The sequence below is a fragment of the Leptodactylus fuscus genome, chromosome 1 (genome assembly GCF_031893055.1).
Source record: "Leptodactylus fuscus isolate aLepFus1 chromosome 1, aLepFus1.hap2, whole genome shotgun sequence".
Classification (NCBI taxonomy): domain Eukaryota; kingdom Metazoa; phylum Chordata; class Amphibia; order Anura; family Leptodactylidae; genus Leptodactylus; species Leptodactylus fuscus.
The window spans coordinates 210,975,711-210,993,840 of record NC_134265.1 but is presented as its reverse complement, the minus strand read 5'-3'; the positions used below and the strand labels follow the sequence as shown (position 1 = coordinate 210,993,840).

At 41.0% G+C, this 18,130-nt stretch overlaps 1 protein-coding gene across 3 annotated transcripts in view; it reads right to left on the bottom strand.

Annotated features, from left to right (window-relative positions):
• The window catches only part of NFIC (nuclear factor I C), a 136,930-nt gene that overhangs the window by 13,056 nt on the left and 105,744 nt on the right, over window positions 1-18,130 (bottom strand). For 2 of the 3 annotated variants that reach the window (XM_075283438.1, XM_075283433.1), the window contains exons 7-10: window positions 5,792-5,920; window positions 5,408-5,592; window positions 4,729-4,882; window positions 4,278-4,363 (exon numbers count right to left, since the gene is read on the bottom strand). In XM_075283438.1, the coding sequence (XP_075139539.1) occupies window positions 4,278-4,363; window positions 4,729-4,882; window positions 5,408-5,592; window positions 5,792-5,920 (554 nt within the window). The remainder of the gene's footprint in view (window positions 1-4,277; window positions 4,364-4,728; window positions 4,883-5,407; window positions 5,593-5,791; window positions 5,921-18,130) is intronic. The other variant, XM_075283445.1, reaches the window with a different exon arrangement.

The window sequence follows — 18,130 nt, the reverse complement described above, 5'->3', positions numbered from 1 at the left end:
AAAATAAGAAAATCATGCCTGGGTTTTTGACCATATAAAGTTTCTGCATTTGTAGTTGTATGCATTGGCAACCGATCAATTAAAAAAATTAATAAAGCCCCAAATAAAGGTTTTCCTGGCAATTTTTCCATAATTTCAGTGTGCAGTATGTTGTGCCCAGCTTGTATCAGAGATGTGTATCAGAGATGAATGCTCAAAAAGCTGTTATGCCCGGGATTCCTGCTTAACAGTTTTTGGAGTGTGTTTCTCTGCTGACACAAGCTGTGCACAGAATATTGAGCACTGAAATGGTGTATCTCTGGAGAAATTGCAATTTTCACTTTTCATTATTAACTACGCGTTCATTTCTGGATATTAAATTCATTAACCCTCAGGGGTTAAAAATGTTTGCCACAACACGTGATAATTCCCTTCAGTGGTGTAGTATCGAAAATGGGGTCACGTGATTCCATTTTACTGGCAACTCAGTGGCTCTGCAAAAGTGGCATGACATCCAAAACCAAATTGTGCTCCAAAAAGCAAAATAGCGTTCCTCCCCTTCTGTGCCTGGCTGTGCCCAAGCAACAGTTTACACCCATATATAACATTGTTAAGTAGATTATCCTGGGCACAACGGTGTCATACAGGTGGTCATAAACTTCTGTTTGGGCTCATAGCAAGGCGCAGAGAGCACAGATTTAGATTGTTAGTTTTTAGATACCAAGTCACGTTTGTAGAGACCCTAAAAGTGCCCCTACAAAATGGGATCACTTCTTGGGGAAATCCTCCAGGGCTCTGCAAAAATAACATGGTGTCCAGAAATCTATACTCCAAAAGCTAAGAAGTGCAGTACTCCTTCCCTTCTGATCCCTGTTGTGTGCCGAAGAAGCAGTTTATTCCCACATATACAACTTTTTTGTACCTGTACTATTAAGCCCACTTATTAGTTTTACAAATGTTTGTCTCTGATGACACAAAGAGTTCGCAACATATTGGGCACTGAAATTGTATATTTCTATAAAAAAAATTCAATCTTCACTTTGTACATTAATTTTTAGGAAGCACACTTTGGCTGAAAATAATAATACATTAAGAAATTCCTTGAATGGGGTCACCTTTTGGAGATTTCTATTGTACTGGTACTGTAGCGGCTCAGCAAATATGACATGACACCCGAAAACTATTCTAGTAAAATCTGCCCACCCAAAGCCAAATAGCGCTCTTTCATTTCTGAACATACCAGTTTACGACCACATATGGGATATTCCTGTGTTCAGGAAAAACTGTGTAAAACTGTGGGGTGTTTTTTTCTCCTTTAACTCCTTGTGAAAATTAAAACTTTTAGGGATAAAGTTTTAATAATTTTTCATTTTCATATCCTAATCCCAATAAAATCTGTAAAACGTCTGTGGCTTAAAATGCTCACTATACCCTTTGATAAATTCTGTGAAGAGCCAATTTGGGAGGGTCTCCATTGTTATAGTACTTTAGGGGCTCTGCATATGAGACATGGAACCTGAAAACTATTCCAGCAAAATCTGATTTTCAAACACCCAGTGTCGTTCCCTCCCTTCTGTGCACTGCCCAAACATAAGTATACATCCACGTGTGGGGTATTTCTATGCTGTGGAGAAATTGCATAATAAACTGTGAGATGTATTTTCTCCTTTAAACCCTTGTGAATGTGTTCATTTTAGGGCTAAATGATTGTAGTATTGAAAAAAAATTAAATATCTTAAATTTCACTGCCATATTGTATTAATTCCCCTGATATGCTTAAAGGGTTAACAAATGCTGTTTTGAATTGTCTGAGGGGTGCAGTTTTGAAAATTGTGTGATTTGTGGGGATTCCTAATATATAGGCATTTATAATCCCCCTCAGAACCGAAATAGCCCTTTTAAATTAGTTTGGAAAAATTTCTTGTAAATCTGGAAAATCACTGTTACACTTCTATGCCATCAAAAATCCAAAATAAATTAAAAGATGATGCCAATATACAGCATAGATATGGAAAATAATATTTCTTAATGTGTATGGGTGGTATGACTATCTGTCTGAAGCAGAGCATTCCAACTTGTGAAAATTGCGATTTTTTTCCCCCCAATTTCCATAAAATGTCCTTTTTTAAAAAAATAAATAAATACAAAAATATTTATCAATGTTTACCACTAACAATGTGACACAAAAAATCTGTGTCAAAATCACTTTATTTAAGTTAAAGTGTCTCAAAGTTATTCCGATATAAAGTGATACTTGTCAGTTTTGAAAAATAAGGCCTTGTCCTTAACCCCTTCCCGCCGATGGCATTTTTTGATTTTCGTTTTTCGTTTTTGACTCCCCTCCTTCTAAACCCCATAACTTTTTTATTTCTTCGCTCCCAGAGTCATATGAGGTCTTAATTTTTGCGGGACAATTTTTTCTTCATGATGCCATCATTAATTATTCTATATAATGTACTGGGAAGCAGGAAAAAAATTCAGAATGGGGTGGATTTGAAGAAAAAATGCATTTCTGCGACTTTCTTACGGGCTTTGGTTTTACGGCGTTCACTGTGCAGCCAAAATGACATGTCCCCTATATTCTGTGTTTCGGTACGGTTCCAGGGATACCAAATTTATATGGTTTTATTTACATTTTGACCCCTAAAAAAAATTCCAAAACGGTGTTAAAAATTTTTTTTTCTAAAAGTCGCCATATTCCGACGGCCGTAACTTTTTTATACATAGGTGTACGGGGATGCATAGGGCGTCTTTTTTTGCGGGGCCGGGTGTACTTTTTAGTTCTACCATTTTCGGGAAATGTTATTGCTTTGATCACTTTTTATTCAAATTTTTATCAGAATTAAAACAGTGAAAAAACGGCGGTTTGGCACTTTTGACTATTTTTCCTGCTACGGCGTTTACCGAACAGGAAAAATATTTGTATAGATTTGTAGAGCGGGCGATTTCGGACGCGGGGATACCTAACATGTATATGTTTCACAGTTTTTAACTACTTTTATATCTGTTCTAGGGAAAGGGGGGTGATTTGAACTTTTAATACTTTTTATATTTTTTTATATTTTTTTTACTTTTTTTTTTATTTTTTTTTTTGCATTTATTAGACCCCCTAGGGGTGTTGAACCCCAGGGGGTCTGATCACTAATGCAATGCATTACAATGCTAATGCATTGCAATGCATTGCAAAAAAGCATCATCTCTTTTGCAGGCTGTATACACCAGCCTGCAAAAGAGAGAATTTGCAGACCGGCTGGGAGCCTTTAACAAGGCTCCTGGCTGTCATGGCAACGGGGGGTCGGCCCTGGAGCATGCTCCAGGAGCCAGCGATCCCTGCCAAAATGGCGGCGCCCATGCGCCGCCGGGAAAATGGCGCCTCCGGCGCCTTTGACAGCAGCGCCGGAGGGGTTAATGCCTCCGATCGGTCCGGGGACCGATCGGAGGCATTAGAGCCGGTTGTCTACTGCTTGAAGCAGTAGACACCCGGCGGCTATGACGGCCGCCCGGCTCCCGGGCGGTCGCCATAGTTACAGACCCGACACGCGCCGTACTATTACGGCGCATGTCGGGAAGGGGTTAATGTACTTTTAGGCTGGGTACTTAATTATTTAGGTGAATATAGAAAAAAGGAACATGGGAAGAATATGCAAATCTGTCTCCCAAGATGTAAATAGGGAGACAGTGCCTCTGTTATGCTGCCCTCTATAGCAAGCACCCTGAACAACATGCCTGACTTCCCAGAAGTCTTCACTGCATGATGCGAGGTTATAACCAAATCAATTTCTCAGCTACGGACGGCACCAAATTTGGTTATAACCTCGCATCATGCAGTGAAGACTTCTGGGAAGTCGGGAATGTTGTTCAGGGTGCTTGCTATAGAGGGCAGCATAACAGAGGCACTGTCTCCCTATTTACATCTTGGGAGACAGATTTGCATATTCTTCCCATGTTCCCTTGCAGTGGAGCAACTATGGCTGTATAAGTCTCCACACATCTGAGAAGGTGGTCTCTCCCTAAGGATAGACGTTATCCCCATAATATAGAAAAAAGGAGAACTGGACTGTCCAACAGCAGATATTGATATAGTACACTATCTAGCAGCCTATATGATGCTATGCTGAGGAATCATGGATTTGAGAACAGAGCAAATACAGTGAGAAATATAAAAGCCAAGATGATGTTTGATCAGGAGATGATAAGAAGTTGGATTGTATGGATATGCGTGCTTCTTTAGGCTACCTAAATAATTATAAATCTCCACCATGGTCATGAAAGCTAAAGCATACCTTGATCAAACTTACCTGTGGCTGATATATGCTTCCAGGGTCACGGGGTCCAAGTCCTACAAAGGATCGATTGGCGGGAGGTGTGCTAGGGGCAGAGTAAGCTGTAAAGAAACAATTAATAATACAACGTCATAAAAAAGGTGGGGACATGTTATATAGAAATATCTTGTAAAACCTAATAGTATTCATTGTTTTTGTAGTAATTTGTTAATGAAATTAAAAAATTCTGACCCAAAACAAGTTTCACGAACATCAAAACCATTACCATAAAAATGACAAACAGCAAAAACATTGAAGTTTTTATGTTTGGAATTCCAATGGTAATGAATGGATTATATATAATTTTTCTTCTGCATTGGGGATTAAGGATTCTGCATGCCAAAACATTTGTCTTACTAGCAATAACACAAGAGCAGTGACAGACCACAGGAAGTTTATATTAGATGGAGATTATAAGTTTCCTTACTTGGAGAAGTGGGTGAAGAGTTACCACCGTCGGATGCTGTGGTAGATTTGGTCTCAGAGGACAATGAGAGGCGGGGCATCCCTGGAGGAGGTGGGGCCAACATCTGCGTGGAGATATAGTGACTCGCAACCTTCACCTGGCCGCTCCCATTCAGCTTAGAGAGCAAGTGGGTGGAGAGGAAAAGTGGTAACAGTCTAAAGTATGACCCCATAGTACATATTATTTCAAGGGAACTACCGAATAAAATAATAATATAGATCATAACAGCTACGACCCCAAATCACCCAACCCCCCACCATTCTCCTCCCCCCCAACCCCAACTTCCCTACTTGCTTTGACAATGCCAAATATCTATTCGGAGGTGTCAATAAAGCTTCTTTGATTCTTGATCCTTAGTTTAATTGTAGACAATCCACAATAGAACACATTTTATATATGCAAGATCAGCCAGTATGTTTTGTAAGTTCTCTAAGTAGTTCTGCAGTAGATGTGTCTGGTATACCACTCAAAATATTTATCGCATAAAGCAAGAAACCCATCAAGATGAACTCCACCCCCACCCTATAGTTCTTCTTATTATATGCTATTATTCGATTATATTCTTTCTGATTATCTTTGTCAACGATTCTTTCTATGTAAAATTCCCGAGTTTTATTTTTACAAACCCTCACATGCTTACCGGGCCTGGTTGCTGACTGGACGGGTCACAGGCAAGAGACACCAAATCTTTCAGGGGATCCTGAGGGTTTAGGTGAGGGGGGTAACGAATAGCTGTGTGTGGAAAGTAAGTGGAGGCAGCCTGAGGAAGGAGGGAGGAAGGTGGGAAGTGTAAAGCGGTGGAGGTGTGGGGACTTCTGGCAAGGCCTACATAGTGCAAAAGTAATGAAACAGTAAAGGGGATGGGAAGAGGGAGAGAAAAAAAAAGAGAAAATAAACAGTTTAAAAAAAAACAAAAAAACACAAATATAGCAAATTGCGGCAAATAACAACCTACTGTATATTTATGTGTGCACTAGAGAGTTATGCTCTCACTTGTGGGTAAATTTAGGGATTATGCACTCACCACTGTGCACAGCTATGACCGGCCTGTGATGCTGTGTGAAGCCACTGATTCTTGGGGATGTATCTTGAGGAGATGGGCTGTGAAATGGTGATTTGTCCAATTCAGACTTCTTCACAGTGGGAGACATTCCTATCCAATCAATTATAATACAGAACAGGTATCAGGTAGGTTTAATCATCTTGCCACAGTTAATAAGAGGCATTAGTCTAGGCTAGTTTGGACAAGAAGGGAACGTTTTATCTGCATTCACTCCACAAGGTGTATTCAACTATTTATATGCATACCGGAAATTATATGGAGGGATAGGGTTAATGCAGAGAAATAGAAGTAAGGACAGAAAAAGTGAGATTGTAGAGATGAGATATTTTCCCTAAAAAAAAAATAAATAAAACAAAACCAACAACCCCATAAAAAAATAACATCCTTATCCTTATATGACTGTATAAACAGAACTCCTGTAATATATCTCCACATGCATTGTGATACCACTGACTGTAAAGAGAATTCAAGTTCGCAGATTTTGGCTCCTTCTCGAGATGAAGAATACAGACTGATGTGTACAGTATATGGATTGTATGACAATAGAGAAAGCATATTTATCTAATAGCAGGGGGTAGACAGTCAGTCTTTTTTCACATTTTGTCACTTGCTGGGGGAGTAGCATATCAGCCAGGGATAGAAATAGACTCGACAGGCTGGTTAGAAAGGCCAGCTCTGTCCTGGGAAGCCCCCTGGACCCAGTACAAGTGATGGGTGACAGAAGGATAATGTCCGAGGAGAGCTCCATGCTGGAGAAGAACTCCCATCCCATGCATGAGACCGTGATAGCACTGGGTAGCACTATCAGTGACCGACTGCTTCACGCCAAGTGTGAGAAGGAGCGCTATCAGAGGTCTTTCCTCCCAACCGCGGTCAGGCTGTATAACCAACATCAGGCTAGGTGGAGATCACTCCGCACAGACAACACTGAATTTGCCCATGGTGGGACTATTAAAGGATTATTTTATCTTATAACCACAAACTTAAATGTATTTTATTGAGATTTTAAGTGCTTAGACAGACACAAAGTAGCCAATAATTACACACAGCTGGACTCTATTAACTAATTGAGTTACTTCTTTATTATTCTTTATCTTTATTTTATTTAGGGTATCAGATTATAGGGGGCAGTACTTTTGCACATCACACTTTTCAGATTTTTATGTGATTCAAATTTCATTCCACTTCACAATTATCTGTTGCTTTATGTTGGTCTATCACTAAAAATCTCAATAAAATACATTTTTACCAATCTTATAATCTGTATCTACCACAGAGTATACTGATACTTAACAATTCATTTGCTCAGAATACTACATTATGAGGATTCATCTTTCTGGGTTTTGGCATTATCTTTGACATAGACCAAGTCCATGGTTACAAGTTTTAAACCTGTCGACCTGTCAGAAATTTGCTGTAATACGACAGGTAATCACTTTGTAGCTAGATATAAAGCCCGTTTTCAAGAGAAACGTTAACATTGAAATTCTAGATTCACAGCTTTTGGTTTCATAAAAAGCTATACAATGCCCCATAACAGAAAACATAAGAGTAAATTTATGAAGACGTTGCTGGTTTGCAATGGGCAACAAAGAGTTTTCATTTAGACAATTTCATAAATCTCCCCCAATTTTTCCATTGCTTTATATGCATTGTCAGTAGTGTCCAGTTCTAAATTCACCCTCTATTCACTACTCTGCATTCAGCACCTGTATTTTTACTGTACAACCTAATTGTTGCTGCACAATAAATAGCTGGGATTAATACATATGTTCACCAGTTGCACCTTATAGAATTTAGGGTACTATTCCGTTATCGGGCCAGCAGCAGCGCAGTTCAGCAGCAGCTTTCGGGACAGCAGTTCAGCAGCGGGAATTACAATGACATCCGAGGACTGCTGGCCCGATGCTTGTGCCCAGTAACCAGTACATCGATGACCCCCCTCCCCCATCCTTCTCCTCCTGCCAGTGCTGCCCCCCAGCTCTCCTTACATCTTCCCCGTACCCTCTCCCCGCCACACGACTAGGCCTCACCTCAGCGCTAGTACCGAGACCGAAAGGAAAGACACCGGGGCTCAATCCAGGCCCTGACAAGAAACACGCCGACTATAGGAACGGTGAGCTACAGCGAGCCGGAGGGACAAACTTTCTGCAGCGTCCGGCGGCTATCTAGTAGCATTCATTGCTCAAGATTTACGGTGAGGCCTATTACAGGGAGAGGGTACGGGGCAGATGTAAGAAGAGCTGGGGGGCAGCACTGGAAGGAAGAGGAGGATGAGGGCATCGATCGATGTACTGCCTACTACACACAAGCACGGCCTCTATCATCGGGCCAGCATCGGCTTAGTCATGTGGCGGGGAGAGGGTACGGGGTAGATGTAAGGAGAGCTGGGGGGCAGCACTGGAAGGAGGAGGAGATGGAGGGGGGGTCATTGATGTACTGGCTACTGGGCACAAGCATCGGGCCAGCAGTCCTCGGATGTCATTGTAATTCCCGCTGCTGAACTGAACTGCTGTCCCGAAAGCTGGTGCTGAAATGCGCTGCTGCTGGCCCGATAACGGAATAGTACCGAATTTAGTGTAAATGGTGTAAAAGTAAGCTGCTGAAGAAGCTGCAGTGATGAGCGACATCATAAAATGTCCTAAAAACAACACTCAAAGACCGTATATAAGCTGAGGATTAGTGGCACATTGAGGTGAAGGCCCCACGTAGCCAACCGCAGCCAAAAAGCGCTGTGGGAAAAATTGCAACGGAAATGCATCACAGTTTTTCCCGCAGAGCTTTTCACAGAAAGTCTGCAGAGTTTTATTCTTCAGACTTTCTGCTTCAATTATGTATGACATAATACACCAGTGTTTCCGTAGGTATAAATGACGGCATTTCCGCTCATGGGGCTCCGGCCTAAAGGGGATAGATCATGAAAAAAATGTTTTATTATAAATTGCTAATTAGTGGGGTTCTAACTGCTATGACCCCCAGTGATCCTGAGAGAAAAGGTTTCACACCTGTTGTGAATGCAGAAGTGGACATAAAAATGCATGACCCAGCTACATTGACTTCAGTGGAAGTGTAGGAGATAGTCAAGCACTGTACTACAGCTATTTCCAGTGCACCTACTGAAGTGAATGACATAGGGATGCGCCTTCTGCAGGATTAATGGAGGACTCCGTGCTTGGACCTCCACCAATCAGCAATTTATCCCCATCTTATGAAATTATTTTCATGGCATAACCCATTACAGTGAAAACCTTTGCTCTCAGGAATTACATGTCGTATTTTGTGTGAGAGGATTATTTTGTGTACAGAAGGTTGGTTAAACCTAATGAAATAAAGTATTAAACATTTTTTCTTAAGGCTAAGGTTCCACGGGATGATTCACAGCACTAAGGTGCTGCGGGAATAACTGCGGTGGGAATGCATGGCGGTTCTTCCCACTTTAAACAGCATTTTAAACAGAAAGGTCACAGAGTTTTCCACTGCGGATTTTCTGTTACAATTATATCTACGGGGATGCCACTAGCGTTTCCATAGATATAATTGACATGCTGCGATTTCCAAAACTGTGCCAGTTTTGGAAAGTGCAGCGTGTCTGTGCTGCAGTTTTTACCACAAAGTGGGCATGGGATTCGCATGAACCTCATCCACTTTACAATTACTGTAAAGCACCATGATCTTTCCCACAGCGTTTCCGCCGCAGGTAAATCGTGGCGTTTCTGACCTGTGGGGCCCCAGCCTTAATCAACCTTGAAAAAATAAAAGCTGATGGTTCTGTTTAGGTTTCATATGATAGCTACAATTGTGCCAAATAAAATGCTTTTAAAAACATATAATGCTTTGCTTCAATAGATTACAATAAATCTCTGCTGTGGACATTTCCGCAGTATCAATTCCAAAGAGCCCTTTAAAAAGCACAATTATGGGGAACAATTGTTCATAAGTCGGTACCAATAATTGACTTGTTTAAATGTGGTAAAGGTAGTAGTATCTTACATGCAATAAAAAAGTCACTTGTTGGCAGAACATATCCCTATATATAAAGAGTAAAGCACAGCTGATGCTGTTTATAGGTATATGGTGCCCTCTATTGGTTACTATCCATTATTTAATTCCTTTGTAAAAAAAAAAAAAAAAAAAAAAAAAGACTCTGGCAAGTCTCCTCCACATAAAGAGGACCTGTGCTTTCTAGATCATCCCTTTTTTTGGAGTACAGCCAGTAAGCTGCTGGGTATTTATGTATTTCTGGCTATCAGCAGCAATAGGAACATTCTTAGTACAGTTCTGACCCTGATAGAACCCTGTCATTTTGTGTAATTGTGCAGCTTGGCCTAGCCGTATTCATTAGCTAATATGGGCTTTGTATGGCCGTATACTGTCCATATCTTTCCTGTTTCTCTACCACCTAGCTTAGAATATTTAACCAACTGTATGTTGTTCATACTTTTTATTTCATGACACTTATATATTGGCTTCCTGTGTTATGCAATGCTGTTGTTTAGTGGTATGTATGGTCTTATTTGTTCCTCGGTTTCACCGAGGCAGTGTCTGTTGGCAATGCCGCCATCATCACCCTTGCAAAGGTTCAAGCAGCAAACGTATGAGCCGCTTTTTCTGAGCAAGAGATGCAACAGAAAGGTCACAACAACAACTATCCTTGAAAACAAAGAGGGCACACCTAGAAGATCTTTACTGACAAAGAAACAGCAGTTACTATAGCTGAAAAAGAAGCCTTGGAGACAGCCTCATGCCTGTCAGTGAGCATAGAGTTCGCAGCAGTGTGCTTAACCTGCATTGAGTCCCTCATGATTCACTGCAGGACAATTCAGAGTATGTCTATCAATACTCCATCAGCCTTCACAAGAAACAAAGGAGATCATTGTTGAACCAGGACACACACATCATACCTTGTTGCAAGAAGCTGACCTGAGAACACAGTTCTGCAAGCAACAGAACACAGAGCGCTGTAACACAGCTCAAGTCAACGTTCCTGCTCACCAAAGAATGCAGCTTTCATTCCAGCATTTTGAAAGTCTGTTCATCCCAAAATGGTATGATACTGATGGACTTAAAGCAAGGATACCACACTCAGCATGACAGTGCTCTGCAACCCCTCTTAGTATTAACTAAGCCACAATAGACTTTACTTTGGTTCTTTGAACGTGAGAAGGATTTGTAAAGTTCAAAAGTTGTCCTCAGAACTATAGAGCTTGACTATCTTCATTCCAGAATGTGATCAGAGACTTAGACTTGTCTTGCAGTAAAGAGCTTGTTCCCCTAGTGAAAGGGCTTGGAAATGAATTTGCTGAGCATGTTAAGGGGATCAGGGCCATCAACATAAACTATCCAGAAACAGGCCTTAAGTTGATCTGGGAGAGGCTTGATAAGGTTACAGAAAACTCATTATTGAAAAGAATTGATGACTTCCTTAAAATAGCTAGTAAGGGCGATCAAGACCTGGGAACTAAGGCTGGGTTCACACTACTGCTGCTGTCCGCCCCGGAGTTTACTTTGTCAATGCTGGGGAAACAGGACAGTGGACGGATTGCCGGCAGTCAGCTTTAAAACCCATTCATTTTAATGGGTTTTTAAAGGAGACTGCTGGTGTCCGTATGCGGCCTCTCCGCCTGAAAACGTTTTTTTTTTTTTCACGGACACAAAGTCTTACATGCAAGGCTTTGTGTCTGTGCAAAAAAAACACCGGTTTCCAGGCGGAGAGGCCGAATAAGATCACCGGCGGTCATCTTTAAAAACCCATTGAAATGAATGGGTTTTAAAGCTGACTGCTGGCAAGCCGCCCCACCTCAAGATGCTACCCAGTTTAGACCCCTGACGAGTGTCTAACAAACTCTTATAAAATAAATTCCCTTAGACTTATCTAAATCAGCTGTAAAATGGCTATAACCATATAGAGGAAATAGTTGCTTAAAGATTTAGAGCAGGTTGCAAGATATCTCATATCTGTAAGTTTATACATGGCACATAGTACTTATGGTATAGCTCTTCAAAAGACGGGAAGGAATGGTCATGGAACAAGTCACTTAAACATATGATCCCTATAATGATCCAGTTACGGATTTTATGAAAGAGCTGGAATGTCAGTAGGAACAGCAGGGGAAAAGTGATGAGGGATTTGGCATAGTCAGAACTTGTTTTGTAAATAGTCCCAAAATTGTGAGGAGGCCATTATGGATTGCAGAGGACGATGTTTTCTATCTTGAGGGAGGGGGTTTGAGCCCACAAATGCAATTAAGGGGAAACCGTCTACTACCCTTTCAATGTGTACCCAACTCAAATCTGACTCTTCTAACTACCAGTGAGAAAACTGGGAAAGGACTGACGACATATAATATTTACGAATATTACGAGCTCCCTTCCATTCCTCAGATCCATATTCTGGGTTTCCTGCCATTCCATATACACAGTAGTGAGTAAGCAATTCCTGCAGTTTAGGTAGATAACATAAGATAAGATGAAAACCATGTGGAAAGAATATAGGATAATTGGGACTACCATCATTTTGATCACTGCAATGCGAACAGTCCAAGAGAGCAAGGAGCTATTCAAGCTGTTAAGGAGGTCAGAAACCTTTGTAAATTTGTGAGGTTAATACCCACACGGGACTTTGGTTGCCACTTGTACAGGAACTGGTTCTCAAAAGTGACACGGGAGACTTAATCTACACCAAGATTCAGAATTTGTGATTTGCCAGAATTCATTCTATAATAGGATACATCCTCAAAGTTATTGAGAACCAATTGAATAGCAGGGAGGGGCACTTCAGGATTGGAAATGGAAAGGATAACATCATCTGCGTATAGGCCAATTTTATGGGAGCATGGACTTTCTGCAATATCATGAATTAGTGTCTCCATGACTAGTGACTTGACCCTCTCACTCCTCCCCCTCTCTCTCTAATACCCCCTTCCTGTCTCCCTAGCTATTCTTCCCACTGCTAGCCCTTCCCAACTCACTCAGCCTACCCACGTACCCTATTATACATTACCTGTCTTCTTCCTGTCCAGGATTTCTTGTGTGGGGAACGACGACTCCTCCTTTGTGACTGCCAATACGCAGCAGTCCCAGCACTGTGCTGCAGCCTTCACTACATCTCTATTGCACAGGCTCTCACACTTGCACAATAGAGATTAAGTGTCGGCTTCAGAGCAAAGCTAGGACTCCAGCTCTGTTACACACCTGTGGGCGGACCTCAAGGAAAGAGGAGGAGTCATTCCTCGCAGAGGGAAGCCTAGACAGGAAGAACATAGGTAAGTACAATGGAGTGGAGTAGCAGTGACATTCTGTTTCTGGAAATGGGGAAAACGGATGGTTACCAGATAATCAGAAAATGTCCCTGGGGTGGTCACATGACTGCCCGAGGGATATGGATAAATATACATTTTTGATTATGTTATTTAGAAAGTAGGAGGGGGAGGGTGCTTAGATTAGTGTAGGGATTTACATTTATTGCGAACAAACCCTTTAAGTAATTTCTTCCAAACATGAAAATGTCCCACATGTGGATATAAATTTCTATATTGACACACAGCAGGAAAGGAGCAACACTGAACTTTTCAGAGGACAGCAGAGGTGAAGCGGGGAAGCAGCAATGGGGATTGGTAAGTAAATAGGGCTCATTACTCCAGCAAAAAAAACAGCAGGGGCCCACCAGGTCATGGGCCCTGTGACTGCCACTACAGTAGTACTTATGCCACTGAATCAGACCCACCTGAACAGAGAGCCGATAAGAAAACTTTTGAATAAATTCAGACTCCCAAAATAAATCTCCCAGAACCTAGATAAACTCATACAGACCCTAAAACCCCTAAAGAAATGCAGACTCTTATTAATGCGGTATGCAGACCACACCCTTCTTAATACTAACCTCAGACCAGAGCCCCCCTTAATGCAGACATTACAGCATATCTCTATTAATTTATACCCTAAACCAAATCCCCCTTAAAGGATATAACTCATTTGAAAATTACCTTTTTTTTTTTTTTTTTTAACATAATTTTGGTCCACATTAATACTTACCCAATTTTTAATCATCGGTGTACTCTCAAATACTACACTTAGTGCGCTTGGTGTCTTTGTTTTGTTTTATATTAATTTGGTATTGACATGATCATACCAACTTGGAGAATAAAGGCAATGTTTTTGTTGCTTACAATATTGTATAATAGGCCATTTTCTTGTGGCCTGTGGGCATGCGCAGTCTGCTCTGTCCTAGGCCTAGAAGTCTGAAACCTGCGCCAGAAGAAGAGGATGAAGAGGATGTTGCTGACGAAGATGGAGGCGGCGCTGGAGAGAGTTCTCTCGCAACATTGGGAACGCCCCCAGTGCTGTTTGAGCACTGGGGCCCACCCCCAGTGCTGCGAGAGAACTCATTTGCATACCGACAAAAACCGGGATTTCAGGCGAACGGCGGCGCAGAAAAGACAACGAAAGGTAGGAGAAGAATAGCCTTTCTTAAGGCTATTCTGACGTGTTACTCAGAAAAAAAAGCCTTTGTATGATAAGATCCCTTTAAAAAGCAGCTCGTCAGGAAAAAACAAGCCCTCATCCTGGAACATTGACAAAATGCTTTTAAATCATTATATTTGTCAGCGTTACAAAGAGTGAAATTAAGGCTTCATTCACACGACCGAGTATGCAGGCCAAGGATGTGCAGAAGCTCCACTAATTTATTAAATTTATGGGACCTGCTCTAGAAATATCAGAACAGAACATTGAAATACACTGGGGCTGTATACTCCACTGTGTACATGAAGCCTTATGGCATGGTTGGCAGTTATTAGGTACTTTGAGGAGATTCAGAAGTGGATTAACATTCTAAAAATTAAGAATTTAATTTTGCACTGAAATTTCTGCAGTGGCTTAGCACTGTACAAGTCTATCAAAACCAAGGAGCTCAATGAAAGCAATAGTAGCAAGTTTACAGTGAATCTGCAGCACGGTCTGTTTGTGGCAATAGCAAGTACTTCTATGTAGGTCTCCTCCCTGCTGTGTCACATGTTTACTATATTATAGCTCAGTTGTCCTCAGATGAACTGCCGGGTCCTAACACCCCCTCCTTTTAGTCACCCCTCCTTTCCCTCATAAGTCCCCCTCCCTCTCCTCTCAGTTAATGTCTTTGTTCAGACCATGGTTGGATATGTATCAGGAGCTTGCTGTCCTGGACAGGAAGGGAGATTTCATTGCCTTTAGTTTTAGGCAAATATGCATGTATCTGCAATGTACCTCAGGCTCTGTAAATAATTGTAATATTTGTTTGCTAAAATATGTGGTCATACAGTTAAAGGCTTATCCTCCTATTCAAAACTGATGGCCTATCATTGAGATAGACAACTTTCAGACCCCGGAGATCAGATGTTTTCCCTGGGTGTGATCCTAGTGTTGTTTACATGTCAGTCACTGCTCACTCTTATTTTTGATATTAGCAACTGTGGGTACTGCAGCAGTATTTCACAGACTTGAATGTCACACTGGTGTTGTACCCAATTGTCACTATCAAGAAAAGAGCAAGTGAGCAGTCCTGCATGTAAATAATGCTGGGATCTGAATGTATAAAGAAGCAGTAGACCTGCAGGGGTCCTTGCCAATCTAAAATATTAAGAATGGGATATCAGTTCTGAAAGGACGGATAACCCCTTTAAATTTCAAAGCGTAAGATACAGTACACACGTCACAAAATGATGCTTATATTGATCTTCCTCCATCTGGAAGGATTTATAGTCCTGTTTTAATCTGATATTAGAGATGACCCATAAATCATGATGCAATTGTAGAAAGAAAGGCAGGCTAATGTAACAGTCCCAACTCCTTCAGGAGCCAGGCAATCACTTTTTTCTCATAGTTGCAATACAGAACAGTAGGCCCCTGTCAGACAGCAGCAAACACATTCATGAATGCTGTAGACTATGCCCCTCAGGCATTACCCACATGGTCTGAGCTAAATCTCTGGCTTCTGCTTGTAGGATTTTTAGTTAAAGTTTTGATACAACTTTGCTTTTGTGTCTGAGTTGTGAATATGCGTACTGTATAAAGCTCTTCATTTGTTATGACGCTGAGTAACATTTGACTCAAGCTAATCGAATAGGTTTGAAAAGTGTCCGGCAGTAAGCCCCCGTGAGCGTTTTATGCTCTTCGTGGCGAAACCGTTTTTTTAAAAACCGGACACAAATTCGGACATGCAGGACTTTGTGTCCGGTTTAAAAAAAAACGGTTTTGGAAACCTGATAACGGAGACCCGAATGCTGGTGTGAACCCAGCGTCAGCTTTCAAACAACTTTGATATTCTGGCAGTATTTTTGGCTCACTTCTGTGAAATCCTGCATTTTTTCACTCTTTCCCTCATAGAATGTAAGCTCTTGTGATCAGGGCCCTCACCCCTACTGTGTGATATGATTATTTCTTTGTCACATTGTAATGTCTCATATTGTCTGTTCATGTGTCCTCTGATTTTTAAAGTGCTACGGAATATGTTGGCACTATATAAAGTTATTATTCCTTCTCTATTGAGAGCGGTCTCCTACTTCTCATTGTGTATGGTGTATTGGGCTATGTGACTTCAAACGGTTATATCTTGGGCATTATAAAACATAGAAACCTGCTTTTGGTGGTGCGCATTTGGTGTTTTGTAATGATCCAGTACACTGCTATCACATGTGTACTAAGGAATGGGATACCAAAACAGCAGTTCCCAATGCTTAACTCCCTTAGAAATATATTTAATCAACTTAAAGCTTTTTTTTTATACTCTTAGGAGAGAATAAACACTGTAATATGGATTTCTCTATTTTACTGGAAAATAGGGAAGGAAATAAAGAATAATAGAAGTCCACTTGGTTTCAAAAACAACTGGAAGGGGAACTTGGGAAACATGGTGGAGTAGTCTTCAACAGAGAGATGTGCATGCCTCACAGACAGGAATTTGTAGAAATCTTTACACAAGATTCCAGAAGTGGTGTCAAAAAGAAGTAGTATTTAAAGGAGTATTCCCATCTCTAAACTGTTAGCTTTACCTGCTATGTTAGATTATTCCTGCCCGTTGTCTACAAAGAATTGTTAGAGTGCCCATCCTATTATCTGATCTCAGGTAGGATGATGTGCTCTCTGGAGGGGAGGATGGTTGAGTTCTCAAGACCATTCTTGTTCTCAGAGCTGTTGTCTCCTGCTATTAGGTCATGAGCAAACAGATCAACTAATTGCAGTTTGCTGATAAAAGCTCAGACAGTGTATATTATCTCTTATGTAAACACAAAGAGGACATTGAGTTTACTATAAGTCTGTTGTCTGTCCTTGCAGCATGCAAGTTTTTTTTCTCTCCAAAAGTGCAATGTAATATATAAGAAGTGGTATCTTTAATGCTCTAAATAAGCACAAGATGGTAGGCATTATCATCATTTTAATAATAATCTCCCCATCCAAGATGTACTCCCCCATAAAAACATCTGAATATAATTGCATGAGGGATTCAGGATATAACAGGGAGTAATTACATCCAAGTAATAAGTCATTGCAGCTTGTTAGTATGACCTTCAGGTATGGAATCCTGGCATCATCCCACTGAAAGGGAAAGGAGGACTTTATGATCTTCCCTTAAGGGAGCTCTCTCCATATCACCCCTAATTAAGGGAGGGCCCCTACCCATACTTTTATTAAAGGAGCTGCCCATACCATCAACAAGTTATGCACAATATGGAGAGAGATAAATTTATTAATTAAATATGTACTTTATTGTGTTTTCTTATGAGCCAACCAATTCCCCCCTACCCTGCCACTGCAAACCATGCCCAAAACTATCCCAACGCCCTCCTCCCTCCCCCCCTTCCCTCCAGGCCATGGGAAAATGGCTTGCATTAAAGTGGTCAATGGTAAAAAGAAAAAAAAAAAAGTTTTGGACCACTGTATTAAATAATGCAAGACTATGCACAAGAGAGGGGCACTGGAGAGGCAAAGAAAGTATGCTCCAATCAGAGTTCCTTAATTTCAATAATAATATCAGGGCTGTGTTGAAACGCTGGTGTTGGAGTCATGGGCTTCGTAGAGTTGTTGAGACGTTGTTGGGACTCTTCTGAAGATGAAGACTCTAACAGGGAATATAAAATCCCAGGTACGTTTACCTGTAACACACCTAATGTGGTGTATTTAATAATGTGCACCAAATGTTGCATTGAAAATCTGTATGTTGGAGAGACGGGCCAGAATCTCAGAATAAGGATAAATTCACATCGCCATACAATTAGAGAACAAAGAATGGACCTTCCCGTGCCAAAACATTTCTGTAATGAAGATCATACT